Source organism: Marmota monax, unplaced genomic scaffold (genome assembly GCF_021218885.2).
Source record: "Marmota monax isolate L192 unplaced genomic scaffold, Marmota_monax_Labrador192_F-V1.1 WCK01_AAM20220418_F8-fsc00017, whole genome shotgun sequence".
NCBI classification, from domain to species: domain Eukaryota; kingdom Metazoa; phylum Chordata; class Mammalia; order Rodentia; family Sciuridae; genus Marmota; species Marmota monax.
This window is the reverse complement of record NW_026695241.1, coordinates 21,109,066-21,129,390: the sequence shown is the minus strand read 5'-3', so window position 1 is coordinate 21,129,390 and position 20,325 is coordinate 21,109,066. Positions and strand designations below refer to the sequence as shown.

At 39.7% G+C, this 20,325-nt stretch overlaps 2 protein-coding genes across 10 annotated transcripts in view; one reads left to right on the top strand and one right to left on the bottom strand.

The window, feature by feature from the left end:
* Positions 1–345: 345 nt before the first annotated feature.
* The window catches only part of Ptgr2 (prostaglandin reductase 2), a 45,876-nt gene continuing 25,896 nt past the window's right edge, over positions 346–20,325 (top strand). Inside the window, exons 1-3 of one of the 9 annotated variants that reach the window (XM_058577785.1) lie at positions 346–593; positions 5,794–5,873; positions 13,549–13,619. In XM_058577785.1, the coding sequence (XP_058433768.1) occupies positions 5,837–5,873; positions 13,549–13,619 (108 nt within the window). In that variant the 5' untranslated portion in view covers positions 346–593; positions 5,794–5,836. The other 8 variants (XM_046440918.2, XR_006851061.2, XM_058577783.1 and 5 more) reach the window with 8 other exon arrangements.
* Positions 3,329–3,787, bottom strand: LOC131424014 (10 kDa heat shock protein, mitochondrial-like). The gene has a single exon (XM_058577790.1). The coding sequence runs from the start codon at positions 3,764–3,766 to the stop codon at positions 3,458–3,460; it is 309 nt and encodes a 102-aa protein (XP_058433773.1). The 5' UTR covers positions 3,767–3,787; the 3' UTR covers positions 3,329–3,457.

The window sequence follows — 20,325 nt, the reverse complement described above, 5'->3', positions numbered from 1 at the left end:
AGTTCACATTAGGTAATTCATTTTCGAGCAATCTGGAATTCTGTGTAAAAGAAAAGGCTAAACCCTGTCATAAAGTCTCGCTAAAGGGCCCTGAGCCATCAGCCTGGAGAGAAGTTTTAACTGTAGCTCTGCCCCTAACTCGCTGAAAGGTATGTGGTCCACACATCGTCCCTCCGAGCCTCAGTTTCCTCACCTACAAAGCAAGGGTTAGGGTTGATAGTCTCTCTCTACGGTAACTTCCCAGTCTGAGGCTCACAGAGACCATAACACGAATAAAATTCCTTCAAGGGCAGATGGATGTGAACTCCTGGTCAAGGTTGAATGATTTGCTCTTTGGGTCCAGGCAGTTAATTTATTAATGCATTTGCTCAGACGTATCTTTTGAAGCTTGGTATTTCCCCGGCCTCTGACGGAAACGTGGGGATCAGAAGAATCCTCCCTAAACTTCAAAACCCTGCCCCTGGGAGCCCCGGGAGCTCGGAGCCAGGCTTAGTCCTGCGCCTGCGTGGTGTGGTTGGAGGGCTAAGGTCATGCTGGAGCCAGCCCCTCTCTTCTCGTCAAATCTCGCGAGATCGCCCCCAAGCTCCGCGACGGTGAGTGGCGCGCTGAGGGTCGCTGGGTTTGTTTTACTCGAGCTAGGTGAGGTTGGTGCGGTAAGGGAGGAAGCTCCGAACCAGAATTGTCCTCCCGCCTTCCTCCCGCCTTCCTCCCGGAAATACTGTCCACGCTGGCATTCTTGCCAAGGATACTAGGGTAGGAAATGACCGAAAAGGAGGCGTTTTTTGTTTTTTAAGAATTATTAGGGGATGGCGCAGGCCTGTAATCCCAGTGACTCCTGAGTCTGAGGCAGGAGGATCGCGAGTTCGAGGCCAGCCTAGGAAATTTAGCAAGCCCCTGGTCTCAAAAATAAATAAATAAATAAATAAATAAAAAGGACTGAGGATATAGTTTAGTGGTAAAACACCCCCGGGTTAAGTCCCCAGTACCAAAAAAAAAAAAAAAAAAGAATTGTTAGCTGGGTAGCCGAGTGTGGTGGTCCTTGCCTGTAATCTGAGCCAGCCTCAACAATTTAACAAAAACCTGTCTCAAAAGAAAAAAAAAAAAAAAAAAAAGGGCTGGAGATGTAGCTTAGTGGGAAAGCGCCCCTGGGTTTGATCCCCATTACTAAATGAGGATAGGTGGGGGGAGAATTGTTAGAGGTAAGCAACTTTAAGTTTAGATATAATTGAGGTGCCTCTGGGACTTTTAGTTAACATCACTCTATTGGGTGGTACCAGGCATAGGGGCAGACTTAAATCATTGAACAAAACTTACACAAATATTATTAGTGCTGACAGTCTTAGAAATTTTGGACTATTGGTGCAGGTCATTAGTAATTTCCACGTAAGTAGCTGGTAGTAGGAACTGTAAAGGAAAATGAGGTCACTAAGAAAGGAAAGAGCCATGCAGGATTCTTACATGTAGGACTTGGGGAGAGGAGAGGAAAGGACTGGCAGGACAAAGCAAAGGTCAGCAAAGTCATTTGTGGTGGAGTACTAGAACAAGATAAGCATAAAGAAGTGTTTTATTAAAAGGTATTAGGGGGTAGAGATGTACTTTGTGCTTGCCTGACATGTCTGAAGCATTGGGTTTGATTTCCCAGTACTGCATATTTGGAAGCTCATGTTAGGAAAATGGTATGTGAGTATGAATTCTAGTGTTGTTACTGCAAGTAATGGAACACTGGACAACCTTCAACCTCTTTGTGTCTGCCTTTCCTCCTTTATAAAATGGAAGTGATATTACCAACCTCACAGAGCAGTTTGGGGCTGGGATTATGTTTAAACAAGATAATGATAAGAAGTCTTTAGCTTAGTCTTTAGTTTAGCATCTAGGAAAATTTAGGAAACAGACTGAGAAACCCTTATTTTTCAAGGTCCCACTTTTAGTTGAACATCTTTGTTTTACTTATTTATTTATTTATCTTATGTGGTGTGGAGGATTGAACCCAGTGCCTTACAGATGCAAGGCAAGCGCTCTACCACTGAGCCACAACCTCAGCCCCAAATAGCACACTCTTTATGACTGGTACTGAGAAAATTTTTCAGTTGATCATCCATCTGTATTATTTTTTAATATTACTTAGCACCAGTTAGGAAACCACTTGGTATCATATCAAATAAGATTTGTTGAGTTTTTTTTTTTTTTTTTTTCTCTTCACTTGGAATGAATCTATCACTATCACTACCCCTCCTTTCAGATCTTGTATCTGGTGCATCTTATTTTAGATGTTAACTAAACCAAGTGCTTTATATTCTTAATGTGTTGTTTGTTGTGCTATTGGGTATTGTACAATTATCCTGCATTTCTTATATTTGGCACCTGAAAAGTTTCTAATTTAGTATAGAGGGAGAGAACTGTATAATAAGTATTTGGACAGATATACAGTTTTGTAATTTTATTTATTTTATTTTTGTGGTATTGGAGATCAAACTCAGGTATTCTTTATCACTGAGCTACATTCCCAGTATTTTTTATTTTGAGATAGGGTCTCATTAAGTTACCCAGGCTAGTTTTGAATTTGTGATCCTCCTGACTCAGCCTTCTAAATAGCTGGGATTATAGGCATGCACTACTGCGCATTTTAAAGAAATAAAGCATACTGTTGAGAGTAGAAAAGAAAGCAAATATAAAACTTTATTTGGAAAAGTTCCTTTAGTTGAAAATTTAGCCATCATTGCATGATTAATAACCACTTAAGGGTAGTTGAACCTACTTTACTTGGAAAAACTTTGCTTTTTAATACTACATAATTAACACCCATGGTGTCTGGCATTTCCCTATGGACTTCATGATGTAATGAAATAGGATGTAGATAGACCACATTCAAAGATTCCTGCCTAAAAAAAAAATGAAACTGAATTTAATTAAGCTTCTAGATTTACTTACGAGTGACAAGCAATGGGCGAAGATAGAAGAAAAATGCAGATGATACTATTAGGAAGCTATCATGGATCATTTTACAAACAAAGGAATGAAGAAACAAATCGATAGCAGGAAATAGAAAGTTCCAAATGTATGTGATCTTTGAATCCTGATTCTAATGAATCAACTATAAGAGACATCTTTGAGCAATCAAGAGAATTTCAGTATATACTAGGTATTAGATGATGTTAAGGAATTACCTGTTCTGTTAATTTTGTTAGGTGTAATAATGGTATGGTGTTTAAGTTGGAAACAATCCATTATCAAAGATGGTTTAACTGAAGGATTTTATGTGAAATGGGATGATTCTGGGATTTGCTTTAAGGTGAATCTGGAAAATATGGTCTTATCTGGCAACTTTGTTTTTTTTTTGTTATTAGATTATCATCAGTTTATTATAAAAGACACATGGAAATTATTTACATGATGAAAGATCTCAGAACTTCAGTGGAATGGGCAGCTTCATAGGATGCCATTTCAACAGTGATTTGTTTCAGTCTACATACTTTCCAAGAATGTCACCATCTCTAAATAAGAAATAGTCCTTGTCATCTAGAACTACTTTGGTGCCTCCATACTCTGGGAGAAGAACTTTATCTCCAACTTTCACACTAACTGGCTGAATCTCTCCACCCTTTCCTTTAGAGCCTGATCCCACAGCTACTATTGTTGCTTGCAATACTTGTCCTTGAGATTTTTCTGGAAGCATAATGCCTCCTTTGATTACAGTTTTGGCTGCACTCCTTTCGACCAATACTCGGTCAAAAAGTGGAAGAAACTTTCTAAATGCTTGTCCAGCCATGACTGGTGCCGCCGCAGCTCGGACTCTCTTATCTGGCAACTTTGTATCTAGAAGAAGAGAATGAATATTGATAGCAGCTAGCCATTTCTATAACAACCAATAAGAATATATATAAATGTATATAAAACAAGGAAGCAAATAATACATATTTCCATGTTCTTTCTATCTTACTGAATGTCATCAACATCAGACATTGTTATGGTTTGGATTTGAGATATTCTTCAAAAAGTCCCTTATAGGAACTATAAGCAGGTGGGGTGTGGCTAGAATAAGTAGGTCACTAGAGGCATCTTTTTCTCTGCTTTCTGGCTGCCATGAGCAGACAACTTTCCTCTACCACACCTCCTGCCATGATATTTGGGCTTACCTCAGGCCCAGAGCAGTGGAGTCAGCCAACCATGGACTGAACCACTGAAACTGTGAGCTCAAAATATACTTTTCCTCCTCTTAAGTTGTTCTTATCAGGTATTTTAGTTACAACGATGAAAAGCTGACTGACACAGACATTTAGTTATTTTTTGTGGTGTTGGAACAAACCCAGGGTTTTATGCATGTTAGGCAAGTATTCTCCAGCCCTAGACATTTAGTCTTAAAAAGGAGTAGAATTTTCCTTTAGTATAGGGTACTTGCAGGAGAGTTGGAGGCTGCTAAAAGGTTGTGTATGTAAAAGCCTTGTTTGGGGGAGATTTGGGGAAATGATAGAAAATGTAACATTTGGAGCTGGGCGCCATGGTGCATGCCTATAATCTCCTTGGCTCAGGAGGCTGAGGTAGGAGGATCGCAAGTTCAAAGCCAGCCTCAGCAACTTAGCAAGGCCCTTAACAACTTAGGGAAAGACTGTCTCAACATAAAAAATAAAAAGGGCTGGGTTGTGGCTCAGTGGTTAAGTTCCTATGGGTTCAGTCCCTGGTACAAAAAAAAAAAAAAATTCTTTGGGGCACCTGTAGTCCCAGCTCCTCAGGAGACTGAGGAAGGAGAAGCACTTCAGCCCAGGAGTTCAAGGCCAGCCAGGCAATATAGCAAGACCTTATCCCCCAAAAAACAGAACAACAAAAATCCAGCTTTAATGTGTTTGCTTTTTGTCAGCAAAACTATTGAAGATTTCCATTTTGATAAGTGAATAAAAGAAAGAACCTTTAAAATTTTGATTATATCTTAGTTAATCAGTGTTTTATTTTGCCTCTAGATTAACTAGGTATCTCTGGAGGAGGAATATATCATATTTTTCTTTTTTATATATTTATTTTTTAGTTGTAATTGAACACGATATCTCTATTTTATTTATTTATATGGTGCTGAGGATCGAACCCAGCATGTGCGAGGTTGTGCTCTACCGCTGAGCTACAACCCCAGCCCCTCATATTTTTCTTTAAATCAAGCCATATTAGGATGCTTAATCATGGTGGTATGAAGATGAAATGTGCTTGAATTATCTAAGGCCACAATCATTTTGCCTCCTTCAGTCTTCAGTGAAATTGTTCCTATTAACTAAGAATTCTAACTGAATTTAGTATTACTTCATATATTTGCTTTAGGAGGCAAACTCTGATAGAAAAGTATTATGTCTTTTAATTCCAAATATTTATTTTTTTCTTGTCATTCAGAAGCACAAATGGATTTCTCTTTAATTTTTAAGTTGTTGAATGCTGTTAGCTTTTTGCCACTGTGACCAAAACACCTGATATAAGCAACTCAAAGGAGGAAAGATTTATTTTGGCTCATGGTTTCAGAGGTTTTAGTCCATGATAAGCTGGCTCCATTGCTTTAGACCTGAGGCAGGACAATATCATGGTGGAAGGTCAATGAAGGAGAAAAACTGCTCAGCTCTTGGCAGCTGGGAAGCAGAGAGAGAGAGAGAGAGAGAGAGAACCTGATAAGGTCAGAGCCCTGTGATCCAATCATTTCCTAACAACTCCACCTCTGAACACTGCTGCATTGGGGACCAAGCCTTTGGGGGACATTCCATATCCAAAGCATAGCAAATACTTTAGATCTTTCTTGTGATTTAAGCATTTTTCTATTTATAGGAATTATACAGAAATCTTGTGAGACGACTGCACAAACAGAGTGATGATTGTACAGCAAGTGGTATTAAATTCCCGACCTGGTAGGTATTTGTCTATAATGAATGAACAACTGCATTTTTTGATAATTGCTGATGTATATGAAGAAATAAAAACTAATATGATATTAATTTGGTGAACTAAGGTAGTAAAATATTAAGATAATATAACAGAAGAAACTCTTTAAACAATGTAGTACTTTTTCAAATGATAACTTATTAAGACCATTGTTGATGAGATAAGGTATTTTTTGTATCATAACATTTAAAAGCCACATATTACAAATAAGTGTGTTTTCTTGGTGGGGGAGGGCTCCAGGGATTGTACCCAGGGGCACTTAACCACTGAACTACATCCCTAGCCCTTTTTATATTTTATTTTGAGACAGGGCCTTGCTGAATTGCTTAGGGCCTCACTAAATTGCTAAGGTTGGCCTTGAATTTGTGATCCTCCTGCATCTCCCAAATTGCCAGGATTACAGGCATATGCCACCAGGCCTGGAGGTATCATTGATTTTTTTTTTTTTAAGAGAGAGATAGAGACAGAGAGAGAGAGAGAGAGACAGAGAGAGAGAGAGAGAATTTTTTAATATTTATTTTTTAGTTATTGTTGGAAACAACATCTTTGTTTGTATGTGGTGCTGAGGATCGAACCCGGGCCGCACGCATGCCAGGTGAGCGTGCTACCGCTTGAGCCACATCCCCAGCCCCAAGTATCATTGATTCTTAAAATTTGATTTTCTGTTTTCTGTTAAATGTACTGACTTATGTTAGAGTTGATATCTAACTGAATCATAGAAACTTAGGTATGTAAGTAACCTGAAAAGTTTGGGCCCACTGTTATCTTCATTTTACTGTTTACTGTGACCTGAGGAAGTCATGTAACTTTTCTGACTTCAGTTTTAGAAAAGTGGGCAGTTAGAATAAGATCCTTACATTCTAAAACCCAGTACTGGGGAGACTGGCTAGGAAAATCACAAGTTCGAGTCCACCTAGGCAAATTGGTAAGACCCTATCTCAAAATAAACAGACTGAGGCTATAGCTCAGTGGTAGATCACACAGATTCAATCCCCAGTACTAGTGGGGAAAAAAGATCTTTACGTTCTATTCCCACCTTAGAAATTGGATGATTCTTGAATAGGCAGATTACTTATGTTAAAGTTATCAAATCTGAGTAAACTTTTAGTGATGACATTTTCTGCTTACAGACTTTTTTCATGCCTCAACATTTCTAATTTGTTGATTTTTAAAACTTTTTTTAAATTTTATTTTTTTAGTTGTAGTTGGACACAATACTTTTATTCCATTCATTTATTTTTATGTGGTGCTGATGATCTAACCCAGGGCCCCCGCGCATGCTAGGCGAGTGCTCTACCGCTGAGCCACAATCCCAGCCCGAAACTTTTTTTTAAAAAATATTTATTTTTTAGTTGTAGTTGAATAGTTAGAATTTATCTATCTATCTATCTATCTATCTATCTATCTATCTATCTCTATATATTTTTTTTTAGAAAGATTCTGTTTGCTTCTCAAAATGAGGAAGCAAAACTCGCCTAACTTTTCACTTTGGTGGAAGTGTTTCTGCTAGTTTGTAAAATTTTAATTTTTGTAATTAAAAAGACAGCTGAAGGCGATTTTATGTTTTTTGAAATCCTAAAATTAAAACAGGTGAGGTGATTTACCTATAATCATTAGAGGGCTGGAGTTATGGCTCAGTGGTAGAGTGCTTGCCTTGCATGTGTGAGGCACTGGGTTTGATCCTCAGCACCAAATAAAAATAAAATAAATGAGACAAAGGTATTGTGTCCAATTACAACTGAAAATAAACATTAAAAAAGAAAGAAAGATGTTCCCTAAAAAATTTTAAAAAAAAATTAGAAGCTGAAAGCAATCTTTGAAAAGAACTTCTTGGAGAACATCAAGAGTGATGAAAACTGCTTGAGACTATGCTGAGTCATTGCTATAATTTCAGAGAAGTTACAAGACAATATGGATTTATTCATGCCTGTTTTAAAAGGGAGTGCCCTGAATCCCAGGTGATCTTTTAAAAAAATAGTAATTGTATATAGGGAAGTGACTCTTTGACTAAATTTTTGCCTGATATTTTAGGAAAAAATGGTAATCCAGTGGCAGAGAATTTCCGATTGGAAGAAGTCAGTATATCAGATACTATTAATGAAGGACAAGTACAAGTTAGAACTCTTTATCTTTCTGTGGATCCTTACATGGTAAGAACCAAGAGGTGTGATTTGGTGAAAAATAATTTTATTTTCATATTGTTGCATTAGAATTTTATTGTGCTATCCTTATGACTAATAAATACTTGGGCAGTTGTATCTTGACACTTATTAATTATAGATTACCTTATTCATTGCTTTTATTAAGGAATATTTTGAAGGAATGTATTCATAATAGTAGTATATGTGGTTAGTGAGTTTCTTCCAAATGTCTATATCACTCCCAGTAGTAAGTAAAGCTTGAATAATAAAGTAGGGTTGGAAGTTCCCTCAGAGGATCTGGTTTATAAGGCAGACTGTATGTGAGACCTTGATTCTAGTTGATCTCTTTTTGAAAGGGGTAGACTCATTCATGCTACCTTTAGATTAGGGAGAATTCTTGAAAAGATTGCTGAGGGAGGCAATTAAGAAAACCATCAGGCACAAGGTCTTAAGCTTTAAGTGCTGGCTTCTTTCTTTGTTTGTCTCATAGTCTTCTTTACTCCTAACTTCATCTCATGGCCATGACATGTATATCTCCATCAGTTTATCTCCTACTATCAAGTCTCAGTGCTTAGAATCAGATTGCTGAGATTGGGAAATTGGCCAGTTTATCTGTTATATTATCTATTTATAGGTTAATGACCCACTGTACTAGTTTCCTATTGCTACTATAGCACGTTACTATAAACTTAGTAGCTCTAAATAACACAAATACATTATCTTATAGTTATGGAGATTTGAGATTCAAAATGGGCCCCACGGGGCTAAAATCAAGGTTTTGGCAGGGCTGCATTTGTTCTAAAGGCTCTAGAATTTTGGCCTCTAGAGGTTGCCCATGTTCTTGCATGGGCCTTGTATTATACTGGTTTACCTTTGCATCAGTGGTCACATCTCTGACTTTTCTCTCTCTTATCAGGACCCTTGTGATTTCATTGAGCACACTGGGATAATCCAGGATAATTTTGCCCATCTCAAGTCTCTTTTGCCATATTGACAGGTTCCAGAGGTTAGGACATGAGCATCTCTGGGGGTCATTATTCTTCCTACCAGCAATCTAGGGTTGGCTATCCAGGAGTTACATGTCCCTGCTAAATCCATTTATCTTTGGTTGTAGGGAGAGTTAGGCAATGGCTGCCCCTTGGTGGCAGAGCAGTGGCCATGAGAAAGTACAGAGAAGCTCTCACCAAATTACAAGGTTCATAACAGAATTGCCTATCTCTGAACAATGGAAAGAGTTCATTTTACATAGGGATTAGGTTCTATAGCAGGATTATGAGTCAAAACCTGTAATCAGTCAAAATACTCTTAGAAAAATCCTTTAAATTGGTATTAAATTACTAGGATCTAGCTCATTGGAAACTCAGAAATTTAGACTCATTCTATCTATCCAAATAATTTGATTTTCTGAAGCTTTCCTTCCCTAAGCTTCAATTGCCCTTTGTATTAGACTGTTCATGTTCCTCACCTTTTATTTTGTTTATTCATTTATCAGTTGAGGAACATATGGATAGTTTCCACAGTTTGGCTATTATGAATAATTTTGGGGTGAACATTTGTGTACAAGTTTTTGTGTGGATCATGTTTTAGTTCTCTTTCATATATACCTAGGATAAGAATTGCTAAGTCATATATTGACTGTGTTTAAACCTTTTTTCCCCATCAGTACTGGTCATCGGACCCAGGGGCACTCTACCATTGAGGTACATTCCCAGCCCTATTGTTTGAGACAGGGTCTTGGAAGTTGCAGAGGCTGGCCTACGACTTAAGCTCTTCCTGCCTCAGCTTCCTGAGTTGCTGGAATAACAGGTGTGCACTACCATGCCCAGTTTTTATTATTTATATGGAGATGGGGTATTGCTAAGTTGCCTAGGATGACCTTGAACTTCCTGAGGTTGGTCTCAAACTTGTCATGCTCTGTATCAGTCTCCTGAGTTGCTGGAATTAGAGGCATTTGCCATTGTGCCTGGCTTTGTTTAACCTTTTCAGGAAGTACCAGATTCTTTTCCAAGATGCTTACAACATTTTACAGTTCTACAAGAAGTAAATAAGGGATCTAGTTTCTCTACACCTTCACTAATACATATATATATTTTTTATTGTAGCCATTCTAGTTAGTGTGAAGTGGTATCTCATTGTGGTTTCATTCTGCATTTTCTTGATGGCTAATTTTTAGCATGTTGTCGTGTGCTTAGTGGCCATTTGTATATTTTTTGAAGAAGTATGTATTCAGATCTCTTACATATTTTAAAATTGGATTATCTCTTTTATTATTGAGTTACAAGAGTTCTTTTTATATTCCAGAAATAATATAAAATATGTGATCTGTAAAATATTTTCTCTCATTCTGTGGATTGTCTTTCCTTTCCCCACTTTTCTTATGGTACTGGAATTTAAATTTAGGACCATGCACATGCTAGGCAAGACTTCTACAACTCAACTGTTCTCTAGCCTTTTTTTACTTATTTTATTTTGAGACAGGGTCTTGATAAATTGCTCAAACTTATGATCTTTCTGCTTCAGCCTTGTGAGTAGCTGGGGTTACAGGCGTGTGCTACCATGCTGGCTTATCTTTTCACTTTTAATGGTATCCATTAAAGTATAGAAATTTTTGTTTTTGATAAAGACTGGTTTACCTGTGCTTTTTTTCTTTATCACATACTTTCAGACTCATCTGAGAAGGCTTTGTCTTACTGAGGGTTAAAAAGAAAGATTTAGCTCTATTTTTTTTTTCTAGGACTTTTATAGTTTTAGTTCTCACATTTTAATAAATGACCCATTTTGAGTTAATCTTTGTATATGGTATAAGGAAGAGATTTGTGTTAGTTAAGGTTTTTCATAGAGTCAACAGAGGAGAGATACAGATGTAGATATATAGGTTTATGAGAAAGGATTGGCTCACATGATTTGGGGGAATAAAAAGTTCCATAATAGGCATTCTGCAAGCTGAAGAACCAGAAAAGTCTATAGTATGGCTCAGTCCCAGAGTCCCAGGGATGCAAATCCCAGTCTTCAAATACCAAAAAAAATCATGGAGTCCTAAAGTCTAAGGACAGAAGAAGTAGGGCATCTTGCTCCAGAAGAGTAAGAGCAAGAATTCACCCTTCTCCCTTTTTGTTCTGTCAGCTCCGCCATCACTGTCCAAGCTCCCCACTCAACCAAGGGCAGATCTTACCTCCTCAGTTCATCAACTCACATCAATCTCCTCTGAAAACACACTCACTGTAGCTGGGCATGGTGGTGCACTCCTGTAATCCCAGTGGCTGAGAGGCTGAGTCAGGAGGATTGCAAGTTCAAAGCCAGCCTCAGCAACTAGACGAGGTGCTAAGCAACTCAGTGAGACTCTGTCTGTAAATAAAATACAAAATAGAACTGGGGATGTGGCTCAGTGGCTGAGTGCTCTGGGTTCAATCCCTGGTACCAAAAAAGAAAAAAAAAAAAAAAGAAAGAAAGAAAGAAAAAGAAAAGGGAAAAAAAAATCACTCACCAAAACACCCAGAAACAGTGTTTCAGGGGCCATGTAAGCATCTTTCTTTCAGTCAAAACCTAAAATTGATCATCACAGTTTTTGTGCTTTTACATGTGGATACACAGTTGAATGAGTACTATGTGTTGAAAAGATTATCCTTTCCTCGTTGAATTCTCTTGGTACTTTTTTGAAAATTAATTTTCAAAATAAGGATTTATTTCTGGTCTCAAAACTATTCCATCAATCTGTTTATCTTTATGCTATATCTCACTGCCTTGAAGACTATAGCTTTGTAGTAAATTTTGAGATTAGGAAGTGTGAGTCTTCCAACTCTATTATTCTTCAAGATTGTTTTGGCTATTTTAGAATTTGAATTTCCTTGTTAGTTTTAGGACCAGATGGTCAATTTTTGCACAGAAATAAGCTTTTTTTTTTTTTTTTTTGTACTGGGAATTGAATTGTCCTGGAACTTGTGATCCTCCTATGTCATCTTCCTGAGTTGTTGGGATTATAGGCATAGGCCACTTTGCCCAGCCCAAGCTGGGAATTTGATAAGGATTACTTTGAATCTTAAATCAATTTTAGGAATACTACAATCTATGATGGTTAATTTTATGTGTCAGCTTGACTTGGCCAAGGGATACCTAGATAAACATTATTTCTAAATAATAGAAACATTATTTCTGAGTGTTTCTGTGTTATATAGTTTGGATCTGGAATGTCTTCAAAGGTTTGTATGTTAAAGACTTGGTCCCCATTCTCCCACTCCCCACCCCTCAGCTATAGGAAGGTGGTGAAAATTTCAGGAGGTGGGGTCTAGTTGGAAGAGGTGGGTCACTGAGGGTTGGGAGTGTGATGTTGATGGATCTTTATTTTATTCATTTATTTATATATGGTGCTGAGAATCAAACCCAGGGCCTCATACATGCTAGGAAAAAGCTCTACCACTGAGCTACATTCCCAGCCTGGGATATGCCTTTGAAGGTATATTTTGTCCCTGGCTTCTGGCTGTCTTTTTCTGCTTCCTGACTGCCTAGCAATGAGCAGTTTTGCCCTGCCACACACTCCCTGATATGATATTGTGCCTGATCACAAGCCCACAGCAATGGGGCCAAGTGACCATGGAGTGACACCTCTGAAACTGTGAGCCAAAATAAATCTTTCCTCCTTTAAGTCTCTCATCCATGTCCCATCCAGTCCAGTCCTTTTGTGTGTGTCGTGTGTGTCGTAAGTCCCATAACCCACCCCCGCTACACACACACACACACACACACACACACACACACCACCCTACTAAGTTTGCTGTAAGGGTATTTCTGGAAACATTAGCATTTGAATCAATGGACTCAATAAAGCAGATGTTCCTCTCAAATGTGAGTGGGTATTATCCAATTGATTGGGGGGCCTAAGTAGAAAAAAAGTTAGAGAAAAGTTAAATTATGTTTGTCTTACTGCTCAAATCAGGACATCCATCTTTTCCTGCCCTTAGAGTTCTTGGTTTTGGATCTTCTGACCCAGACTGGGTCATCCCTATTTTGTATTTGATTTATTTTTATGTGGTGCTGAGAATCGAACCCAGTGCCTCACGCATGCTAGGTGAGTGCGCTACCACTTGAGCCACATCCCCAGCCCCTTGTATTTGATTTAGATACAGGTCTCACTGAGTTGCTTAGTGCCTCGATAAATTGCTAAGGCTGGCTTTGAACTTTCGATCCTACTGGGTGCACCTCTTCATGAGTGCAGAAGTAATAACCACAACTAGAAGATAAAAGAGCCGGGAGAGGTTTATTACTTGCAGCAAGTAAGAACATTGAAGATAACTCTCAAAGTAGTGTTATTCCTGAACAAAGAAAGCAAGAGACTTGGGGCTGGGGATGTGGCTCAGGCGGTAGCGCTCTCACCTGGCAGTGTGTGCGGCCCGGGTTCTATCCTCAGCACCACATACAAACACAGATGTTGTATCCGCTGAAAACTAAAAAAATAAATATTAAAAAATTCTCTCTCTCTCTCTCTCTCTCTTTAAAAAAAAAAAAGGAAAGCAAGAGACTTTTATTGGGGAAAATTTTATATATTCATATCATAAAGACTCATCATCATATGCAGAGGTGAGCACATTTCTGGGCATACTCAGTTTGAAGTCATATATCATGTGTTTTAAAAAAAATATCAGACACAAATGTCTCTGGGCAGAGAATTTTGCATTTTAGTAAGTAAAGTTTATTTCTAGGTTGCCTTAAAATGATGAGTCAGAGTGACTTGGCAATTTTTGCTGGTTTCTTGTAAATTTCTGCAAAGGACTTTAGCTGGAACAAATAAAACAACTTTGTCATTTAAAGAGTCAGAAGCTTAAGAGCTTGGAGCATAGGAGCTTGCTCCTAAAAGTGCCTGCCTGGTAGCTAACAGTTTTGGTATCAGAGTAATAGTGGCGTCATAGAACTGGTGTTGTGAGTAAGCTGTGCCAACATTGGCTGGATGCATTTGTGTCTTTCTACAATGTCATAATTTATTGGATCATAATAAATTTACAAGCTGTGTCACTTTCATTTCATTGGCTTTTATTCATCAAACCAATGGTTCACTTGATATCAGAAGCATGGCAATAAGTTTTTTTTACTACAGTCTAATCTTTTTTCTTTTTTTAAAGATTTAAATAATTTTTTTAGTTGTTGATAGACTTTTATTTTATTTATTTATATGAAGTGCTGAGACATGCCAGGCAAGTGTGCTACTGCTGATCCGCAGCCCTAATCTGAATTACTAATATCTATAACACTTAACTCACACATCACACTTTACACAATAATATGTAGGTTACAGGGCAGCTGAGAAAAGGTTACCAGAGGCCACAGATTTTAAGGAGACAGAACTGAAAGCAAAGGCAGAGAGCTGATACAGATGGACAAAAGTTACTACAGGTGGTCAGATTAGCTTTACCTACCCAGCCAAAGCAGTGGCCCACGCCATTCTTAGGAGGCTGAGACCAGGTGAATCTCAAGTTAAAGACCAGCCTCCACAACTTAGACCCTGTCTCAAAATATATTAAAGCAACAGCAGAGGACTTGTGATATAACTCAGTAGTAGAGCTCATGGGTTCAATCCCTAGTATGGCAGGAAAAAAAAAAGATTTATAAACCCAGCAAAGAATCTGTTGGAGGCATAGAATCTGCTCAAGGTACAGAGCTATTCAGGGTGCCAAGCTATTCAAGGCAAGGCAAGGGTTAGTTCAGGGTGCAGAACTTGTCTAGAATATCCAGAACATCTGAATGGCAGGCAGTTTCAAAGTGGGCCATGTCAAGCAGGGATGGAGCTGAAGTGAAGCTCTGGGGACAGAGTTGGGAGTTTATTACCTGTTGACCTCCTGATGTGACGTCTTCATTGGATGGTCTGTTACAGTGATTGATAGGTCAGTTTGTGCCGCCATAGCAGAGTCTTAGGTGCCCTTCCTATTATGTTTCAAGTGAGGAGTTGCATCATCTGTGTTTTGATGTGTTTGATAAATTTCCCTACTATGGGTTTGATACACCCATGCATCCAGGTGCTTCTGATTTAATTTGATATTTACAGGTGGTTGTTTTTTTATCAGCACAATTAATTTATCACTCTGTGCCTTATAATTGTGCTCTGCAGCTGGGGGTATTACTCTTTTTATAAGTTCTGTATGTCCATTGTCTGGTGATTGATTATGTTTACCCATTCAAGTTACCAAGTCATTCTGCCTTAGCACTTGTATCAAAATGGATTAGATCAGGACAACTACTGCTTTATTAAATGGAATAATTTAATAAGGGCTAGATACAGCCTGAAAACTGCTCTTCTCTCTCTCTCTCTCTCTCTCTCTCTCTCTCTCTCTCTCTCTCTCTCTTTTGGTAGTGGGGATTGAACCCGGAGGTGCTTGACCAGTGAGCTACATTCCTGACCCTTTTTATTTTTAAAAATATTTTTTAGGTGTAGATAGGCATAATACCTTTGTTTTATTTTTAAGTGGTGCTGAGGATTGAACCTAGTGCCTCACATGTGCTAGGTGAGTACTCTAACACTGAGCCACAACCCCAGCCACCATCTTTATTTTTTGAGATAGGGTCTCGTTGAGTTGCTTAGGGCTTTGCTATGTTGCTGAGGCTGGCTTTGAATTTTTGATCTTCCTGCCTCATCCTCAGTCACTGGGATTATGGGCAAGTCTCACTGTGCCCAGCTGAAAACTGCTCTTCTCTGCAACATGGAATAACTTAGTAGGGCACAGCCTGCTCTCCAAAGTGGGGAAGTTATTCCTCCTCTTATATTTTTGATAGTTTGTGAAGAATTGGTATTCACTTTGTGTGTGTGTGTGTGTGTGTGTTGCTGGGGATTGAACCCAAGGCCTTTTGCATGGTAGGCAAGCACTCTACCAACTGAGCTATATCCCCACCCTTGGTATTCACTTTTGAAAGAGTAGTAGAGAGGCAGGTGTAGTGGTGCATACCTGTAATCTCATCTACTTGGAGGACTGAGGCAGGAGGATCACAGGTGAGGCCAACCTGAACAACTTAGTGAGACCTCATCTCAAAATAAAATAATAGCCAGGAGCGGTGTCCTATGCCTATAATCCCAGTGGCTAGGGAAGCTGAGGCAGGAGGATGGAAAATTCAAAGCCAGCCTCAGCAATTTAGTGAGGCCCAAAGCAATTTAATGAAATCCTGTCTCAAAATAAATAAATAAATAAATAAATAAATAAAAAATAAAAGGGGAAGGGATATGTCTCAGTGGTTAAGCACCTTGGATTCAATTTGTGGTAAAAATAAATACATAAATCAATCAATTAATTAATAAAAAATATAGAATAGCATAGTCTGTAAATGTAGCTCATTGGTAGAGTACTTGCCTAGCATGTGCAAGGGCCTGGGTTCAATCCCTAGTATCAATTTAAGATTTTCTATTACTTCTTGAGTTAACTTTAGTAGTTCGTATCTTTCTAGGATTTTGCCCACTTTATCCAAATTGTATAAATTTCCCTTACTTTCCTTTTTGTTTTGTAATGTCAGTAATTATGTCCATCTCTCATTTCATTTTAACAAAAAGTTAAAAGAGGGCTGAGTATGTGGTTCAGTGGTAGAGCACAATACCCAGCATATCATATGTAGGGCTCTGGATTTGATCCCCAACACCAAAAAGCAAGTTAAAATGATGGTTTATTTGATAAATTGTGTTGAATCAGTTTAATAGCAGACTTTTAGGAAATAATTAGATTATATATGTTATCAATTGGCTAAGGGTTCTTTTAAGGGTTCTTTTGCTCAATTCAGATAGAAATTATGAATCTGAGTGGGAGTGCCAGTAGCTCTCAGCTCTTGGTGTATCTGTATGCCGTGGGTGCCAGTGGTTCCCAACAGCTGGTGTCAACAAGTCTCCCATCTGCTTTTAGGTGGCTCCTCAGCAGCTGGGACTAGCAGCAGTTTTTCTGGCAGCTGAACCTCTTCTGCAGTTCTCAGCTGCCGCAGTCTGGCTGGGCACAAAATAACCGAGCTGCCACACAGCCTTGTAGGTTCAAACAGCAACCTTTATTCCCGAACTTTCACCGGCATTCTACACACACTTCCCAGGAACACACTCCCTCCACCGGAGTCCGCACGCCAATTCTCTCAGAACCCTGGGAGAACTCAACAGGGATCTCCAAAGTAGGGGGCGCCCGAGGCAGCAGGATCCGCCCTAATCCCAGCAGGATCCGCTCTAATCCTGGAGCTGCCCAATTCCCAGAGCAGGGTCACCTTTCAACCATTCCCTCTGGCAAAAATGCCAGGCGTCATTTTGACTAAACTGTGGCTCTCAACACTCAGCTTTCAGTTGTCTACTGCTCTTCACTGCTGCCTGGCTGCTAGGTGTTCTCAGGGCTGGCAGCCCTTGGTGTTACCAGCTCTTGGTTCAATCATTTTAGTCCACTCTGAGATAAAAATCACCAGAAAAAAAAAAAAAAAAACATCAGAAGGCAATAGAACCATTTGGACAAGGCTTTACATGGGGCCTTTGTTGCAGCACAGGGGGGAAGTGTACAGGATGAAGTCCCATACTGGCCAGATGAGACTGAGAAGAGTACTTGCGTAGGGCCAGGCACGGTATTACATGCTTGTGATCCCATCTATTCTGGAGGCTGAGGCAATATGGCAAATTTGAGGTCATGCTGAGCAATCTAGTGAGACTCTGTCACAAAATAAAATTTTAAAAAGGCCTGGGGATAGCTGGACATGGTGGCGCATGCCTAAAATCTCAGCAGCTCGGAAGGCTGAGGCATGAGAATCATAAGTTCAAAACCATGCTCAGCAAAAGTGAGGTGCTAAGCAACTCAGTGAGATCCTGTCTCTAAAAAAAATACAAAATTGGGCTGGGGATGTGGCTCAGTGGTCGAATGCCCGTGAGTTCAATTCCCAGTACCCCCCCAAAAAAAGGTCTGAGGATAAAATTCCAAGGCATAGTGCTCCTGGTCTCAATTACCAGTACCATTTAAAAAAGAAGAGAGATGGTTGAATGCACAAGCATGTGCTGGTCTAAGCATGCGCAGTTTCCTGTCTGCTAACCACAGACTTTCTGCTTAGTCATGCCAGTGTGCATTGGCATACCGAACCTGCATGCCCTGGCTGTCATGGGTGGGAGAAGTGCTCCTTGCCAAACCAATTGAGAATAGTTGAAGATGGGCAGAGACATGCAGAACAGCTGCAGGGAGGAGTCATCAGGATGGCCACAGGTTGTCCTGAAGCTGCCCCAGGAAGTGAAGTCTCTTAGAGCAATTGCCTGGCTTCTGGAGGGGCGGTGGCAGAATTGGAGGCTCTCTGAGCAATCACGAGGTATATGAAGCAGTCCTGGTGTTCTCAGCTCACACAGTCCACAGAAGAAGCAGCCACTTGATTGATAGCTCTGGTAGCTTCCCTGGGAGTGGTAGGGCTAAAGTTTGGACTCCTGATGTCTCCAGTGGGATCCTAGAAGCAGCGGCAATGTCAACTGTAGTTCAGCTGGGATGGGGATCCGAGGGATGAAAGCAGTGGCCCCCTACGTCTTCCTGACCCAGCGCAGGACTGAGCTATCAGTCTACCTGCTTTACTGCTGTAGCTGTCAGAAAATGGTTGGAGAGCAGTGGTTATATCAACAGCGGCTTCCTTCCCTAATCTCTCTGAGGCAGCTGGAGTTGACATTATATACTGCAAGCCCTGCAGTCCCAGCTCCTGTCTCTGCTCTAGCTATACGCCATTTTTGTCAGCACTGCCCAGCAGCTTGGCTGCACTTCAGGGTGTCAGCAGCTGCAGCCCAAGAGCCCAACATGTGGGCGGAGCTACCAGCTGTCAGTTAAGGTGCTCAGTGTGAGTATACCACTCTTGCTGGCCCCAGGCTGCTTTACTGTCAAAGGAAAATAGTTTCTTTGGAGGACTTTCAGGCTCTTCTGTCTCACCTCCTTAATCTAACTCCTACAACAGAATAAATTCTAATAGATAATGAAACTAAAGGTCTCAGTAACTAAGCTGCCACCAAGGTCTCAACAGCTTCTCCCTCTGAGTCCTCTTTTTCTCCAAAGCCCTATTCCCTCTGCCTACTTCCTGCTGGCACTGAAGATTATATCCATATAAGAATTCAATAGAAAAACCGCAGGAAGACCCTTACTACTGTCTAAGGGATTGCTGATTATTATGATGAAAGGAAATTAGTTAAGGCCTTTAAGTAAAGAAATTTGCCTGCAATGGTACAGTAATTGAGCATATAGAATTTGGAGAAGTAATTCAGCTTTAGAGGGACTAGCACAAGAACATATGCCATTTCCTGGTGTAGACTGGCCTAGCTAGGGACAATCAGCTAAAGGTTTATGACTTTTAAGTGCTTGTGGCTTAAGTGAGGATTTCTGTGCAGTGAGTAGTTTCCCTTTTGTCCCTTGTCACAAGTGTAAGAACCTCACAGCTTGTGTAATGTAACTCTGTGGAGTCTACTTTTAACTTGGACTACTGTAACTCCTTCATGCAATAAACTGAAAAGTTATAAAAAAGAAACTAAAAAAAATGTATAAGCCAGGAGTGGTGACACATGCTTATAGTTTGAGAGGCTGAGGTGGGAGGATCACTTGAGCCCATGAGTTCAAGACCAGCCTGAGCAACAGAGTGAGACTCCCATCTCAAAAATGGGGTGGATGGGGGGGATCAGGTATAGCTCAATGGTAGAACACTTGCCTATTATGCACAAGGCCCTGGGTTCAATCCCTAGCAATAACAATTTTTTTCTTTTACAAAGAAATATGGTCAATTGAATGAAGTTGGAGAATGAATAACATGGCAGTTATGAATAAGAATGGCAGCAAATGACTGATAAGTGTGACTTTTTTCCCCCAATGCTAGAGACTCACACTTGCTAGGCAAGTACTCTCCCTCACCTTTTCTTGATTTTATTTTGAGACAGGGTCTTGCTACTTTGCCCAGACTCCTCCTGTTCTTCCCTTCCAAGTAGCTGGGATTATAGGTCTGGACCCTCACACATGGCTCCGTGTGACTTTTAGGATAGTGTGTTTTTATAAAACACAGTAAAATAGTATTTCCAAAACCAAAAGATAAATAGTAAACTTAGAACAATTTACAACATAAAAGATAAAGTCTGATGTGTAGGAAGTTTATATATTTCCTCTTCTGGTTTCTAGAGCATCATTATAGAAGACAAAGGGAATCCTGGCTTACTTCTTTTCAGGCTTTATGAACAATGGAGACCCAATTGACCTATAACTTTGGGAAGGCTCATGTTTCCTCTTGAGCCATTTGGGAAGTTCAGGTGCTTTCTAACAGTGTCACTAGTCACTTGTGAATATGATCATAA